We start from the raw sequence: 18,138 nt of genomic DNA, 5'->3' as shown, positions 1-18,138 counted from the left end.
ATTCCTCACACTCTGAGTGCGTTGATTGAAAAATAGAACTTTCTTTAATAAAGCACACAAATCAAGATGTTGGAGCTTTATTTCTTTGAAAGAAAAATAACTAAAAGAAGGAAAATAACTTCAAGATATCAATCGTAGAGGAAATGAAATTCTTTTGTACACAGAAAATAAATAAAAAAAAACTTTAACACAATAGAAGTTGGAAGTTATTTTGTATTAAAACAAGAAAACAATACAAATGTATTGATGAATCGCTGAGAATATTATTGAAGCTTCGAGAAGAACAATAAAGTTCTATTTTGCGATGCCAAAACGGATAAAAATGTTGGAATTTTTGCGAAGAAAAAATATTCCAGAAAATTTAAACTGCTCGTTAACCCTTTCAGGATTGATGTTGTAGCATAATATCAGTCTTTTTAATCTCATTATTTCTGATAAATTTGTAATTAATAAAAGAACAATAAATAGAATCTAATTGGTAGATTTTTAAACAATTTTTCAATCAATTGTCAGTTCAACCGGTCTCGAGATATTTAGCTTCCAGAAAGAACTTCCGGATAGTCGTATTTTCCCTCTACCGGATGTTTTGAAAATTACCATTCGAACTTTATTGCAAATTTTTATTCTCGAATATAGAACACAATAAATCCTTTGAAAAAATCCAAATTTATATCAATTTTTCGTAATTAAGTTTCCGGAAAATAAGCTTTAGGTTGCCGGAATGTGAAAGTTAAGTTCCTAAGTTGCGCTAAAGAGGTCAAATAAGACGTTCTGACTTAGAAACATCCTCCGAAAGCATTCACAATGTTTCAGTGTTTCATTTGGACGCAAAAGGGTTAAAATCGGTCAAGCTGTTTAGTCAATATGGCCGCTTAAATTTTTCATTGAAAAATCAACTATATCTCTGGTTGTACTTGTTTGATTTTGATGAAATTTGATTCAAATGAAAGCTTAAGATGTTCTACAAATATTGTAAAATATTCATAGTTCAAGTATTCACCGCAAGGAGCGCATAGCAAAAGAAAACTTTTTTTTCAATTAATTTATGATAAATGTCCTAATTTTCTTGTGACATTCTTCCGTTATTTTTGCAGGATTGTCTATTTTTCTTTTGTCTTTTATTGTTTTTCAATTTTTTCTCTATTATTCTCTTTATTATTATTTAAAAATTTTTTTTTTATGTTTTTCTCCTTACTCTTTATTCGATTACTTCATTTTATTTTAATTTTTAACTGTTTGTTCATTCAAATTTTCAACTTTTAACGATTTTTTTCTTCTCTTTCGCAGTTCACAAAAGTCTTCACAAAGTGTGTCCAAAAGTGCGAAGGAATCCTTCACACAAATTTTCTCTGTGTACGTCATCCTACTTCTCAATTTTCCACCATACAGATTACTGCGAGTGGGTGAGTTAATTATTGATAATTGCTGATGTCTGATGTGAAAATGAATGGAAACATTGTCACTCTCAATGTCCATTTGTGTTGATTAAACCACGTCCCAGGTGATGACAATGAATTTATTATGGATGTAATCGTTGCGTTTTGGTTAAGAGCAGAGGCCCCCCTGCCGTATATTATATTGAAATAAATCACAATCCAATTTGTCGCACCTTCCTCGCATATATAGTGAAAATTCCCACACAAACATATTTTAATTCATCCTTAAATGAAGGATTTGTACCGAATGTGGGGAAAGTTTCTACCACACCCCCGCACAACCCTCGCCGTGTACAAAATATCAGCGGTTGGGTGGTTTAGCTGATGCCTTTCATCATTGGCAAAATCGGAAATTAAATTTCATTGAGCGCTGATGGTTCTAAATTTGCATTTCCATATCACTCCCCCCCCCCCCGCTACAGCTCCACTTATGGCAAAACCCACATCAAATTATGCAAATTAACGTATATCTCTTTCAGAGTTTCGCAAAAATTTATTTTTAAACATAAAAATGATTTTCTCTGAATTTAATAAAAATTATTTGATAAAACCAGAACATTTAATGAAAATATATTCTATTATATTGATTGCATAAAATAATGTAGGAAAATGAAACATATATATAAAGGAACATTAAGTATTTCAATGCTTCTTGTCGAATTTATCAATAAATTAAACAATTTGCTGAATAAACTCCTCCTAAAAGTTAAAGAACTTCTTTAAATGCAAGAAGAATGAAAGGAAGATTATTCGGTTTATTCGCCAAAGAAATCAAAATATTAAGCAATTTTTCTTTATATTTTTAGTCTTCAATTGGTAGAGACTGAGGACCAAAGACTTAAAAGTACTAAATTCTACTCGAAGAAGTAAAATGCATTTTAGCACTTAATAAGCTTCTATTTAGTACATTTTCCCATTGTATTCAGTATACTTTTTTAGCTAGAATTTACTATGTTTCTGGATAAAATTTAGTACTTTTCGGCTAGAATTTAGTATTATTTGAAAATTCTATTTTAGGAAGTAAATTCAATTATTAAAAGTACTAAAATTCGAAGCCAAATACATAGTAAATTATAACCAAAAATATAGTAAATATTAACCGAAAAAGTTCTTAATTCTATAAGAAAAAGTACTAAATTGAAGCCGAAAAAGTACTAAATTGAATTTTACTTCATCGACTAGAATTTAGTATTTTTTAAGCTAGAATTTACTACGTTTTTGGATAAAGTTTTGTAATTTTAATTATTGAATTTAGTACTTTTTCGGGTTGAATTCAATTTTAGGAAGTAAATTCAATAATTAAAAGTACTAAATTCTATTCGAAAACATACTGATTTCTAGTCAAAAATATAGTAAATTCTAACCGAAAATGTTCTGAATTCAATGGAAAAAAAGTACTAATTTTAAGCCGAAAAAGTACTAAAAAAAGAAGAAATTCTGACCGAGAAAGTAGTAAATTCAAGCTGAAGAAGTACTAAATTCTATCTGAAAAAGAAAATATTTAGATCTTCGGCAAAATATTCGGCAGATAAATACCCCTTAATTATTATTAGGTAATTCATGATAAAAGTCTTGAGGATATAAGTAAAATTATATACGCTGTAATTTAATAAAAGTTCTCCCACTTGCTTTAACATTGCAATAAATTTTAAATTTTAAATGAATTAAAACCATGAATTATGAGCCATATAAAATAGTATAAGAAACCCATAAAAAGATATTGTGGATAAAAATGCAATTAAACTCGAAATTAATGGGTTATGTAGTCGTTAAATGGAACCTTCTGTAGAGATTCTAATCGCCGCAATTGTCATAAATATCAATTTAATGAATATTTTAGATGAAACACAAATAGTGATTTATATATTAAATAATCAATAATTTGCTACAACAGTAAATTGTTGCGAAGTTGTCCATAGTTTTGTTAGAACTATTGATGGCTTCGGGGTATGAATTATTAATAAATTCAATCAAAGCTACATAAATCCACTTAAATGCCTTCAATTAATAGGAAGGAGACAAATGATTTTCGGTCATTATTCATTTTTAATGACAATCTATTATTGATAATGATTATAGAACATTTAAATACTTATAAAAATATATAAAGGACCTACTAAATTGATCCTTGTATGCAGAAAATGTAAAAATTTTCTTTGCAAACGAATAATCCATGTTTTCATTAAAGATTAACCCATTCAGAGCCAACAGGTTTTAGTCGTTTTAACCACTTAATGTCATAGTTTTGCATTTTTGAACCATTAAACGGAGAAGATTTAATTAGAAGAGTACAAAACAATTTTTTTATATTAATTTCCGAAATATACAACTCCGGAAAGAATTTCCGAATAATCGTATTTTCCCTCTTCCGGATGTTCTGCTTAGGATATTTCCGAACTTTTAACAAATTTTAACTGTTGAACTGATGCAAATAAAACATATGTATGTCTTGAGAAGAAATCTAAATCTGTGACATTTTCACATAACTCAATTTTCGGAAAATAAAACAAAAAAAAAATAAAAGAAAGTTTACAGAATAATGAAATGCTCTAAATGCACAGGGATTTTTTTTTACGAAAAACATATTGTACGGTTGTAGAAACGTTCGAATTGTCTTTTTTCCGGTGATTTTTTCGGTAACACTCTTACAAATTCCCAGTAATACTAGAAGAATGTAAAGATATGAAATTTCTTCCGGAATATGAAAATAATTTTTCAGGATTTGTAAATAAATTAAATTTGAAAGAAATCAGTGTAAAGAAAGAATGTTTAAAATTTTTTCGGAAATTTTTAGACCTTTCCGAAAATGAATGAGTTGTGTTCTTCGCAATATAACACTCATATAATGCAAAAACAACTCCCTGATATAAAAATCAAGCGTCCGGAATTCCGGATTTCAAAAGAAAAACCCAAATTATTCCAAAATAAGTAAAAACAATAGCTGTGAATTGCTCACAAAGAGAATTTCAAAGACATAACCAGGATAGGTAGGTAGGGTTTATATTGAATTTCTCCTTTTGGAAATAAATCATATCCGTGGAAAAGTTAAGCGATTATATTCCTCCCTTGGTGATGCACATTGATCTCATTGCTAGAGGAGATTACACATTTCCACCACACTGCTGGAAAGCTTCTAAAATGAGCTGGAAAATCAATGATGGTTTCACCCCCTAACCTACAGAGCGTCGGTGGGGGTGTGTGCTTTCATCGCATGGTTTCCACGCCACAAAATCACCTGAAGGGTTTGTGAAAATGGGGCCAAAAGCACGGAATCAGCGCATAAAGAATGAGTGTTGGGTGCATTTTTTATTATATGAAAATTTACACAGAGAAAGCATTAAATAATGATATTTGTTAGTCAATAAATTCATGTCGAGTCGAAAGCGATTTTTTCTCGCGAAAAAAAAGCTTCCGAAGCTCTCGATATTTATTTTTGAGTTTTTTTTTTGTATGAAAATGAAATGTTTTTGTTTTTGGCCATGACTAATATTTAGATATTTTCTGTCTTTTTTTTAAAACATTTTTTATGAATTGAAAAACTTGAAAAAATTGACTGTTTAATTCACTTTTATTTAAGCAATTTTTCAATTATTATGTAATAATTCCAGTCTTATTTAATGCTGATTTCAACGAGAAAAATCAATCGAAGGATTTCTAAGGATATTTCATTAATTTTATTGCCTCTAAAAAAACTTTTTACTTCATTTAGAAGAACATTTCTGCAATTTAACTCTTTAAAATGAATTTCAGCATTGATTTAGGTCTGATATCTGACTGATTTCGACGAGAGAAATCAACCAAATGGCAAATTTGGAAATAAATAAATATCAAAACCAATCTAGAAAGTCTGAAGATAATAAAATTCCATCAATACTAAACTTTGGTCATCTTTTCACGCAAGAACATCCTTTATAGGTAACAGAGAAGGAAGAAAAGAAAAGGAAGATATTCGTTAAGAGGAAGTCTCTGAATTTCCACATCAGAGACTTATAATTGCTTTTTTTCTCTTCACTGGAAACGTAACATTTTACTCTCGCACAACTTCTCTTGCACACTGTCAGTCAAGCAAAGAAAAGTGGGTGAAAAAATTTCCAAATGGATGTGTGAAGAATTTCCTTTAACATCCCATGAGGGAATATCAAATACAAAATGTTATGGATTGACCTCAAAACCACCCTCGTATGTATTTTCTTTTACCCTCCACATGGGAAGTCGGTGTCCCTTCTTGAAAAATGTGCAATAACATTTCTTTTCGCCCAATGCCTTCCCTCCCCGAACTAATTCTCGTGTTGACAGAGAGGAGAAATGGCCCAAAAACAACCCCATAAAAAGTCTAGCACTTCCCCCATTGGCAGTTTTTTTTTTAAGAACCGCACAGACGGTTTTTTTTAACGGAAGGATGGGGTTGTTCAAACCTTTTTTTGAAAGGTTCTCCACCCCTAAAAAGTTTTTCTTTGGCAAATAAAAAATGCATTGGTGTGCAAAGTTTTCACATTTTTCCTCCTCGAAAAAAAAAGAAGGGAAAATTCTCCCTCAAAAGACACAAATTCAGCAATTTGTTGCAATTTGGGTGGTCTAGGGGTAGGTTCAATCCGTGGCTTTGATTATTGCAAAGAGAAGCTTTTTTCATACCTCTGTCATTGGGATCGAATTCCGCCTCTAATTCCTGCTTAGTTGGTTCGGCGTTCTTGGAGTCATCTTGAGCACCATTGACGCTAGTAGTGTCACCCTGCTTCATAGCTGCCCTTACTTTGTGTCCACGAAAAACTGCTTGGATTTTTGTTGCTGCTTCCTCTGCAAGAAAAGCAAAGAAAAAAATCCTTTTAAGAGCGGTCTTTATGATTTTAATGTTTTATTGTGTCTGATTTTGGGCTGATATTTCGACATTAAAAACCACTGAAAAATTTATTTTCATTTTTCTATGAATTTTCTAGCTAGAAATCTGTCTTATTTTGATGAATAAAATTGCTCAATTAATCATTTTTGAGCTCTAATGTTTTATTGCTTTGTCATATGTCGCATTTTGTGCTGATTTCGACGAGAAAAGTGACTCATTTTCTGTTTTTGGGGTTAAATATATACATATATTTTTTTTAAATTAAGACTTGATGTACTGATTTTGACAAAAAATTGCTGAGTTAATCATTTTCAAACTTCAAGGACTTTTGATTTTAAAGTCTGATTTTACACTAATTTCGTCGACGAAAAAAAAATAAACTGCAAAGATAAAAATTAAATATAGCATGGATGGAACAGTATAAAGCGAAAGAACGGTAAGTAAAACTTACGGGCTGTGATTCTTTCTTTGTCAGTGAAATGTGAAATTGACGGAAAATTGAGGATGGGCATATTTTGAGGAAGGCTTTCTCGCGCACCGAATCACAGCCAACGCGCAGATAATTTGTGAGAAGCCTTAATCGTGGGCGTTGGCTGTGATTCGGTACGCGAGAAAGCCTTCCTCAAAATTTGCCCATCCTCAATTTTCCGTCAATTTCACATTTCACTGACAAAGAAAGAATCACAGCCCGTAAGTTTTACTTACCGTTCTTTCGCTTTATACTGTTCCATCCATGCTATATTTAATTTTTATCTTTGCAGTTTATATATATTTATCTTTGCATTTTTATATGTATATATATAATGTATATATCTATGCATTATTTTATTTTATATGTGTATATAAAACGCCCCGCTTCGCGGGGCGTTGGACTTATGCAACTCAAGATATGACATGTAAACTTTAAAACGCGATATCTCCGGAACGGCTACATAGATTTTCTTCATTTTTGGCATGGTGATAGATATTATAGTCAACTATAACATATCAAAATATGAAGCAATTCTATAAAGCGATGCTCGAGATATTCATCGAAAACTCATCGAAAATTTTGTTTTTGATTTTTGGCCCCCTAGCGGTCACTTTTGAAACTTCGGATGTTCTAGAGAGTTGTAGGGTTTGTTGAGATCTTTCATTTGACCCCGGGTTGATCAAAATCGGTCAAGCCGTTTTCGAGTTATGGTCGATTTTCGATGAAAAATTGTGGCGGCCATATTGACTAAACGGCTTGGCCGATTTTCGAAAATGAGGTATCGTTGGAAAGCTCTTGATGGCCCCTATAACATATCAAAATTTCAGCCCTCTAGCTATAATAGCGGCTGAGATATAGCGAAAACAAAATTTGATGGTTATCCAAAATGGCGGACGGGGGGGTGGGGGGTTGGATTTGACTTCATAATCGGATGTCCTCCACCCGATATATGAACTTTGCCGTTGACCGCAAGTCTCTATCTATCACCGTTCTCTTGTAATTTAGCGAAAGGTTCCGGCCGGCCGGAAAGATTTTTGGCGCCACCATTTTTTGGAATGTAGGGACCCTAATTCGTGCTCATCCCAAGTTTGAGCCCGATCTGACGACTTTGCATTTTTGAGTGTACACAGAAGCTGTGCTTCTTTGAAGAAAGAATCACAGCTAATACTCCAACAATTATTTTCAAGCTTCAATGATATTTTGCTTGAAAATCGGCCTAATATTGTCTTGATTTCGACATAATAAAACTACTCAAATAGTCATTTTCATTTTCCTATTATTTTTGTGTAGAAATCTGTCTGATTTCACACTGATTTCGACGGGAAAAGCTATCTAACTTTAGTTTTTCAAAATGAAATGATTTTTTTTTCTTTCAAAATCTGTCTTATTTTGTGCTCATTTCGACTAACGAGATTACTCAATTAATTACTCAAGCTTGAGTGAATTTTGCTTTATGATTTCCCTGATGTATTGCTGATTTCGACGAGAAAAAATGAATAATCTCTTAGATATTGAGCTGATTTTGACGAAAAAAATTACTCAATTAATCTTCATTAATTTTTCTATGAATTTTCTAGCTAGAAATTTATCCTATTTTGTCCTGATTTAAAGTTCAACTAATTTTCCATTTTGTGGTTTAATAAATTTTCCATTTGAAATCTATCTGATGTTGTACTTATTTTGACGAGAAAAATTGAACTATTTTGTACTTATTTTTATAACCGAAAAATATTTGCTAAAATTATAAAAAGCTTTAAAGCTTAGAGATCTTTTTGTATTTGTTTGAAAAGCCCAAAAGCACCTTTAAAGGATTTTTCCCTTATTTTTCGACCAACTGATTTATTCTCTTCCCCCCATTTGTGTGCCTCCGGACCGATCACAATCGCAATATAACTAATGAGATCCCTCCTGGACATTTCACAAATTATCCCGCCATTTATCCTCGAATGTCCTCCGTTTTGGTTGGATTTTTTGTTGCCTCCATCACACCGTAAAAAACACACAAATAAATCACCAATAAAAAGGGAAACCCACATCCAATTTAAATAAATTCTCTCTGAAGGTAATTTTAATATTAAATATTTGAGCAAAAAATAAATAAAATAAAATTCTCTTGGGACGATTTATTTCATCCCTTTGGCGCACGTCGTCTCGGAGCACGAATTGTGGTAATTTTCGGCAGACCATTAGGAATTTCAAATGAGTTGAGAGAACTTTTGGCTAGAAAAATGAATTCTCCCTCCCCTTTTCACATCCCTTATTTATTCTTCCTTTCTAAGGAAGAGAAAGAGAGAGAGAGTTGTGGCATTTATACGAGATTTATGTCTTTAGATTGATGATATTGCCATCGTTTGTTGTGGGCTTTTTTATCTCATCTTCTGTGTCTGCCAAAACAACTACGCAATCCCCGAAAGTCTTGTTTTTCATTCCTATTGACAAAAGGAAAATTCCCAGTGGAGGCGCCTGGTGAGAGCTAGTTCTATTCAAATTGATTGAGTCACTGTGTGGTGAAAAATTTATAGGTTTTTTCTTTCTCACGAGTTTTTGAAGGTTTTGTGCCCTCTATGTGCTATCAGTTGACTTCAGGAAGGACACAGTTTAGGGGAGAGTGGCCTATATCTGGATTATTTTAATTGAGCGTGATGTTTTTCATTATCAAGCATAAAATTTTAGTTCTGAATATTCTTCTGTTCAAGAAAAGATTTAATGTCATTTGCCGTAATATTTGGTGTTTTTATTTATTTTTTTTCGAGTAGTTGGGGGCTTTCGGGTACAAAGAACGTTAGGGCAGTTTCATTAAATAAAATATGTTCATTTTCTTCATTTCTTTTTGTCTAAATTGAACAATAAATTTAATTTAAAAAGAAAAATATTTCAAAAAATCAAAACATTCTTCATTTTGGCCTTCTTTCTCATAAATAAAAAATCTCCCTTTTCCTGAACATTGCAGGTGTGCAATGCTCATAAATAAATTCAGGAAAAACTAAATAATTTATATGATAAATGCTTCCATTTTGCACAACTAACGAGCGCACAGAGAAGCCCAAAAAGTCAATTTTTGATGAAAGCTCCGAGAAAGTTTTGTGTGAAAGTTTCTTTGGGAAATTTTAGTGAATTTCCGGGGAAAACTCTTTGTGTGCAAATAGCATGAAGTGACTTTATGTTGGCGCTTCCGGTGATGGAGGATAATTGAAAATTTTGTTATTTCCAAGGGCCTATGGGAAAATGGAAATCATATATTTTCACCCACACACACTTAATGCAGGAAGAAAATTTGGAAATGATTCGCAATGTTTACACAAAAGGGAGGGAGAAAAGAGGATAAAATTCATCCCTCGCAGCACACAGAGTTCTGCTGAAAAATGATCTCTTTGACGAAATTGAAAATCCTCCCCACCACATACATACATACCGGAAATCACACTCTATTTCACGGATTTTACGGTGATTTTAGCGACGTCGACGAGGGGTGTGGAAGCTTAAAGAATGGCGTTTGATGCTACTAAAATTTCCACAGAAATTCTCTGCGCTAATTTTATTCAAAAAGTACCAAAATCATTGAAGCTTCGTGCTTATGAATGAGCCCCATTGTTTACACTTCTCTTTTCCTATGTATATAGCTGCATGAATATATTTTAAGTAGGTGGTTCTATAGAGCTTTCTACTACATCCCCCACATTCCCATAATTTTCATTGTGTGGTTTGAAAATTGGTTTTATTAACATTTTTAGAGGGAAAATTTATTTGCATATTCACGAATATGCCCCAATTTAAATCCTAATGATATCAAAAATCTCCGTCAGGTGAGCTTTTGCAAAAAGTCTCTCAGTTTGTACATTTATAAATTTCAAAGCTTTCATAGAATGTTCTAGCTTCTAACGCACATTAAGTATTCATTACACGAAGAATAGGATTCTTTACCCGCGGTGAATGATGTAATGAGCATTTTCACAAGATTTAGAATAACGTGAAATTATTTTGCTCAAGTTTAATGATGAAGTTTATTTAGGGGAAACTGGGGCTACTTGCTATAAGCTTATAAATCTTTCAAAATTATCATTTGTAGTTGAGTGCATAAATAATTCTGCAAACTGCGCTCATCAAATTTTTTAAATTTTACAGTTTTCTTAAATATATTTTAATTTCTAATTGATAATGTTGACAGACTATGAGAAAAATATGTAAACTGCAGTAAAACATCGATAGAATGCAATAAAAATGCTATAACACTAAATATTTTGGGATTTTATAATGAATTTACAGACTTTTATTGCAATTTACCGTTTTTATTGCAGTTTACTGACTTTTATTGCAGTTTATCTATTTTGAATGAAGTATCTTTATTTTTATTGATGAATATTTAGTTTTATGAGGAAAATGTTCACTGTTACAACAGGTTAATAACAGATGGATAAACTGCAATAAATAATAAACTGCTAGAAAAATCGATAGTTAAACTACAGTAAAAGTAGAAAAATGCTGTATCTGTAAACATTTCCGTTATAAAAATTCTTCAATAAAAATAAAGATACTGCATTTAAAATAGATAAACTGCTGTAATAGCGGATAAACTGCAATAAAAGTCGGTAAATTTCAATAAAAATGGATGAAAATTAGTAAAAGTGGGTAAATAGGTGTTAAAAAGTAAGCAAAAGAGACAAAAATGGATAAAACGAATTAAAAGTGAATAAAATGTAACGTAATTTGACAAAAAAAAACTCTGAATGTGATTAAAGTTTCAATTATATTTTTATTGTAATTTTATTTTTTTAAATAAAATTTCTAACATTTATTTTAAAATTCCTTTCATCTACCTAATTAGCTGAAATCTTTCTAAATATTCTAATTCTTTGTTCAAGAAACACACGAATTATTGTCCATAAATAATTCTAGCAGTTTAAGGGGTTTATTGATCCCCAAACATTTAATATTCGAAGTATATTCCGAAAAATCCATAAAATTTCCCTTTAAAAATACCCAAATTGAGAATTTTCATCAATATTTAAAAATTATCTAAAATAATTCTCTAAAGAAAAGCTCAAAATAGCCCCGAGCTTCCCTATTCACACAGTGAAATGACTTAAAATATAAATTTTCATAGAGTAATAGGTAGGAAGAAGTACGATGGGACTTAGCGGAGAAGATATTTTACCCCCCATTGGGAGGGAATGTGTGAAAATATCATCAAAAATGTCAAGTATGGTACTTTTTGTCACTTTCCCACCCCCTTTGGGAGGGCTTCTCACTGGGTAAAATAAATTGGTATATCTTGTCGTTGAAAATTGTTGACCAACCTCGAATGGTTGTACGTAACAGGCAAGAAGGCAGCCCCCACTGGCGCCCCTTGAGTGTTATGTGTTCCTTCATGCTGTGGGAAAGTCTATGCTTTTGTCGCGCGATGTTAATAATTTATGTGTTTTTCTTCACTTCTTTTGTATCCCTCTCCCTCTCCCTCTCACATCTACCTACCCCTGAAAAAGGAGATGTTTCTGGGTGTTCCTCTTTTTTTTTCAGGAGCACCATTAAGGGCCTGAAAAAAAAGGAGCAAATCCCTCCACGTAAGGCACATGATATTCGCACATTTATTCATGGATGACTCCTAATTTACTTTCCTCAACAAAAGCCCACCCACAACGCGCACAAGAACAAAAAAAAGGAGCAAGTTTGTGTTGCAATTGCTACGAGCACACAGCCAATTAATCTTCCTTTTCTCCTCCAAAAACAAAGTGATGTTAATGCCATGAAAAACAAGAGGATAATCATTCTGTGGCCTCACTGCGAAATAAGTAAAACTTTTTCCCCACACGTGAGAGCTTTTTTTTCTCACTTCTTTTGAACTTTTAGTGCTTTTGATGTGCTGCATAAAAAAAACAAATCCACAGAGATTCGTTAATCACGCACAAGGTGGGAAGGAAATATTGATCAAACCCATCGAAAGTTCTCACCGCACAATCAACACGATATGTATGCAAAAATTAGAAAAATCACTGCGCTTAATTAAGGGTGTTTTTTATTGATAGAAGAAAATCCATTTGGATGACCCCTTAATTTGCCCTTAATTCGTATCATTAGTTGAACAGTAAAAAAAAATGAGAATCAGATGAAAAATAAATTTATATTCCAACGCACAATAACAAAGGGATTTAACTAATTGGAATTACCAAATAGCCAATACTGTGGGAGGAGGAGGGGGGTGTAGCTGGTTTCATAACAGAATTTATGAACCACGTAAATAAAATTATGTTCAATAAAATATTGATCAATTTTTTTTCGGTGGGTGTGATAAAGCGTTTTTTTTTTTTTTGATAGCTCGCGAGAGGCGCGAAATTGACATTTAGCCTTCAATTTTTGAAAAGGTTACCTAAATATAAAAAAAACTCTCTTTATTCTATTTAAACACTCAAATAGTTCAAATTGAAATACAGCTGAGGGAGTAAAAATAAAAAATAAATGTATAAATAATTTCCCATTTTGTCAACTTTACATATTTTTTTTTGTAAATTAAAAATTGTTTGAAAAATGACATGAAAATGCATTTTCTCGTTAAAATAAAAAAAAATGATCTGAGACAAAGTTTTAGCCCGGAAAATTTGCTTTTAAATACCCTTTATGATCAAACTTCATTCAAACTTCAATTCTCTTGCAAAAATTTAGTTTCTACCTTAGATTCTCCCCTTTATCAACTAATGTTCTTTCACAATAATATATGAGAAAATTCATTCTAAAATTTCCCCAATTACAGTAGGGGAGACCGGGTTAAAAAAGTCAATTTGCATAAATCTTTATTTGCAAGACTCCCACGGGGCAAAAAAATTTCCTCTAAAGGTCATTCTTATAGGAAATTTTCTGGCCTACAACTTTGTCTCAGACTACTTTTCTCTATCTCCACGGGAAATATGAGTTTTCGAGCTTTTCTTGAACCCTTCCGCTTCTGACTTTTTTTTAAAACTCGGCGGGTAAATATAGTCACCAGCGGGGTAAATAAAGTCGGTGGAATTTTCCGACATTTCCAAGGATTTTCCACCAGAGAGATTAATGGTAGTTGATAGCTAAACTTCTCAGCTTTTGATCCGCGACAAGGAATTTCACTTTTATACCCACTAAAATAGAGAATTTTGCGATTTTCTCATTGATTGAGAATTGATTCAAACAATTGTATAGAAAAATCATTAAAAGTTAATGAAAAATGCACCTTGGCAAGGTTTTCTGCACTAACCCAGCTAATAAGAAAAATTATCAGAATGGAAAATTGCTAAAGGAAAAGTATCGGAAAACGAGTTTTTCTCAATACGCAAAAGTTTGGGAAATGGGCCCAAAATTTGTGTTTGCTTTTTAACTCCTAACCTATTGTGCGGATAACCTCCAAATTGTAGTCAATTATTGGAGGTTGGTAGGGCTTTTCACCATAATTTTTCAGATTTTTCCGATTAATAACTTTGAGAGAAATTGGCATTTGAAAATTCCAAATTGACTTTTTTTACCCCGTTCTCCCCTACTAAAAATTTTCTTGATGTTGCCATTCTATTCTTCACCTCTTCTGCATTTTTCTCATTTTAATTAAAACATTGTGAGCATATGTAGCTGAAAGGTAGTATATATTGAAGGTGCTTTAATTATTAATTGCAACAAAATACTCAAAGGAATTTTCTTGTTACCTACATACATAGTTTACACAGCTTGGTGGAGGATGAATTGAAAATCAATAATGTGGCGCGGGGGGATGTTCAGAGCTTCCTGTTGTATTATATATGAAATTAATTGCAATTACCAGTGGATTTTCCTTTCACATAGAGCTGCCTTTGGAAAAAAAGCCAAGAAGGGTATTTTCCAACAGAGTGACTAGTTGCGTAAATTTTCACTTATGTAATATTTTTCCTTGTGAAAAGTGGACGGGAAAATGTTGAAAGTTTTGCAAATATTTGCCATCAATCCGATTTGCTGAAAGATAAAACAGCTCCCTTGGCTCAGTCAGTGATGAAATCCATCGGATGTTTATTGTGTGAGGTCTAACATGAATATTAATCTGTGGAGAGGAGTGTGAATTGAATCATGTGCCAAGAAAAGCTCTTCGTGAGCCGGAAAGGCGTACATGCGAAGGAAAATTCCATTTTTTGGGGGAGAGGGAGGGAGCTGTCAAAGAAGCCTTAACTCATCGCATGATTAAATGGGGGAGTCAAAAGGAATTGAGATAGGCGTGCACGTGCCCAGCAAAGGCGAAGATTTGCCCTGAGGAATGTGCGATAAAATGTGTGTGATAAAAACATCCCTCAAACTGATAATGAAAACTTTTCACAGTCACCGTCGCGTCAATCAATCATCGTCGTATTTTCCCGCCCAGATGATTTGGACCTTCAGGTGACGTCAGGCAGACTTTTCACGCGCCGAAAGGGGTTAAAATGGGGGCAACCACCCCCTTCCCACAGACGCACCACCCCCCCAAAAGAGAGTGTTCTCTTGTCGCAGCAAATGCCTCTCAATTAATCTTCATTCGCAATTTTCCATTTTGACAATACTACCGGAATCTTTTCCCTCAACATGGGGAGACACAATAAATTGCCACACAATTTATATTTTCTTCACCACTCTCTCTCTCTCTTTGAGGGCAAGAAATGTAATGTAGGTGAAAATACAGCCTGAGGATTTTCACTGTGCGCGATGTCTCCTTGGCTAAAAGAACTGGAAGGTGGGGGAAATGTAATTTAGAAATTAATACATATTCTTGCGAGAAGGTGAAGAAAAAGCTCTTCACATTAATGAAAACGTCTAGGCGCGAAGGGTGAGATTAATTTTCCTTCATTCTCCTTTTTGCAATGCGAATCCACGAGCTATTGTGGCAAGAACTCAATTTACTTTACATTGTTTTTCCCTCACAGCAGGGACAATGACTCATGGAGAGAGGAAGGAAAAAAGGGGGAAGGAAGGGATGAAGGACTCTCCCTGCTTTTCTTGATCACACAATAAAAGTACAAAATTCCTCCTTCAGAAAGGGCATGATTTATGCATCAGCAGTTTGCAAGAAGTTAACATATTTGAGAAATATTCTCATAATGATTTATTGTAATTTTTGAGATTGTCAAGATTCCACCCGATAGATTCCATTCGATTTTCTTCAAAGCTTTCACACTGAAAGTTTCCCAGAAAAAAGTTCATATCAAAAGGGAAAAGTCTCAAAAGAAATCTTTTCGATATACATAGAAAATTCAGGGGAAAATTAATACAACACGATACATTACATTTTCTCAGGAATTTGATGCTTTCATCAGCACTCAGTTCCATAAAATGTTTTATTTTTTATACAACAAGTGCTGACGCAAGCGACGAATTTTTCTTTTCCAAGAATGAAATTAATTTTTCATATCCCGAAGGTGAAATGAGATTTTTTCTTTATGTCTATTTGCTTAAAAAAAAAGCAAAGAAGAATTTTAACAGGCATGTTTATTTAAAAAATTGTAAACATCTGACGGTATTTGAAATGGGAAAAAAATCTGTGCTGGCCTTAAGAACCTTAAGAATTATTCAAATTATAATTTTAATTTATTATTTTTATCTGTCTCTGTAAAATTTTTTGGTACAGAGACATTTTCGTTATACACAGAGAAAAAATTGGCAAGAAAAAAATCTTCAGAGTTGCAAAAGTGTGTTGAAAGTAGGGCTACTTAGATGGTAGTGGCGCTGCAGTCGGAAGAATTGTCAATATTATAAAACTTTCATCATTAACACTTGAAGGATAGAAATTTCTAACCTCAAACTTTGGGCTTAATTTTCTATTTATAAAGAAATAATTTTTCCTGATTTTCTTCTAGTCTTCTAGTATTTGAAGTTGTCTACACATATAGATGTAGAATTCAACAAGATAAGTTGGATAGAATTTAATCTACAGTCGTGACCTCGTGGTAGGACCGTCGTCAAAATGACTTCTCCGCGGTAAAACGGCTTCAGAATGAAGAATTTTGCCTTCGCAGTGGGACAATTAGTACTATTGGAAAGGTAGGATACTAATTGTCCCACTGCGAAGGCAAAATTCCTCAATCTGAAGCCATTTTACCGCGGAGAAGTCATTTTGACGACGGTCCTACCACGAGGTCACGACTGTATGGTGGTTTAAAAAAGTCCAATTGGCCACGATTGCCAGTTTTGTCCTCCAAGTGTTAAATTTGCGATTCATTAACTCAATTTTGATAGATTTCGTTAACGTTGTTTTCGAAAAAATGCGAATAATCTCTTTTCTGTTTATATTAATTAGTGTGAGTCAAAGTGCGAATTTTCACTCACGTTTGATTAATGGGAATTATTTTTCTGTGTGTAGTAGTAAATGGTAAATTAAACATTTTAATTTTGTATTTAAAGCTTTTTTTTCTTCTTAATAATTCTTGCTGTGATTCCTTCGCTTTTAATATTCATTCTATATCATGAAAATTTTCAAAATATTTCCCAGAAATTAAAAGAAAATCATTCAAAAAATCTTCTTGGTACACATAAAAATTCTATAAATATTCTCACAACTTCTCTTTTGTGTGAAAGATTCTACGCTGAAAGGAAAAAACTGTGGGAGTACATTTCCCAGTTCATATACATATAAATTATGTATGTTTTATGTATAAAAAAAATTCGAGGATGAGATTTCAATGAAGATTCTGGTGGAAGGAAGTTGTCTTGCAAGTAGAAGAAGAAGAAGTCGTGAGATGTTAGTGTTTTGCTCCAGTGAGCGGAACAAATTCAATTTTCTTCAACGAGGTCGTAAGTTTTGTATATATGCCTCCCCCAATTGGTTTGAGTATCACTTGAGTGTCTTGGAAGGTTTCCGCTGCCATCAAATGCAACTCACCTCTTGACTGTTTTTCCCTTCTCACCCTATTTGTGTGTCTCCTTTGAGATTAAATCTCTCGTGAAATGTTGTATCAGACTAATTATAAATTGCACCGAACTCCTTTTATTTTTATCCTGCTTTTGAATTGAAAAGAAAATCCTTCAGTTCACTTTGGGGGCTTTTTTTCTGTGGATCACACAAAGAGGGATGATTTTCTATGCTTCTCACAAATAGGGGAGCAGCTCACACACTCGCTCTCTCTCGAAACACGTGCAATGCACACGGAGTCACTGAGGGATGTGATAACACTTTTCCAGCGGGTGAAAATGCCACTCTTGTGACTTTTCCACATACACTACCCCTTCTTCATTCATTCAGGCATTTTGCAACGCGCGCATAAACGTGTGAGGAGAACCTCGCAAGACGCGGGATTAAATGTTGCTTTTGTACCTCCTGAGCAACTCTTGGATGTTCCCCTCAGCCCCACTAGTGCTCATCTTCTCCCCCCACTTTAGGCGCATCAGAGCTTTCCAAAATGTACCCCCAACACATCGATTTAGAGCCATATTCCTCCGTCGTATGATGA

General features: G+C 33.2%; 1 protein-coding gene across 1 annotated transcript in view; it reads right to left on the bottom strand.

The window, feature by feature from the left end:
- LOC129794774 (uncharacterized) overlaps positions 1-17,866 on the bottom strand; it is a 35,764-nt gene extending 17,898 nt beyond the window's left edge. Inside the window, exons 1-2 of the mRNA XM_055835631.1 lie at positions 17,571-17,866; positions 6,069-6,230 (exon numbers count right to left, since the gene is read on the bottom strand). Of these exons, the coding sequence (XP_055691606.1) occupies positions 6,069-6,174 (106 nt within the window). The 5' untranslated portion in view covers positions 6,175-6,230; positions 17,571-17,866. The remainder of the gene's footprint in view (positions 1-6,068; positions 6,231-17,570) is intronic.
- Positions 17,867-18,138: the final 272 nt, after the last annotated feature.

The sequence above is a fragment of the Lutzomyia longipalpis genome, chromosome 4 (assembly GCF_024334085.1).
Source record: "Lutzomyia longipalpis isolate SR_M1_2022 chromosome 4, ASM2433408v1".
Classification (NCBI taxonomy): Eukaryota; Metazoa; Arthropoda; class Insecta; order Diptera; family Psychodidae; genus Lutzomyia; species Lutzomyia longipalpis.
The sequence above is the reverse complement of the archived record's forward strand: the minus strand, read 5'-3'. Positions and strand labels throughout refer to the sequence as shown.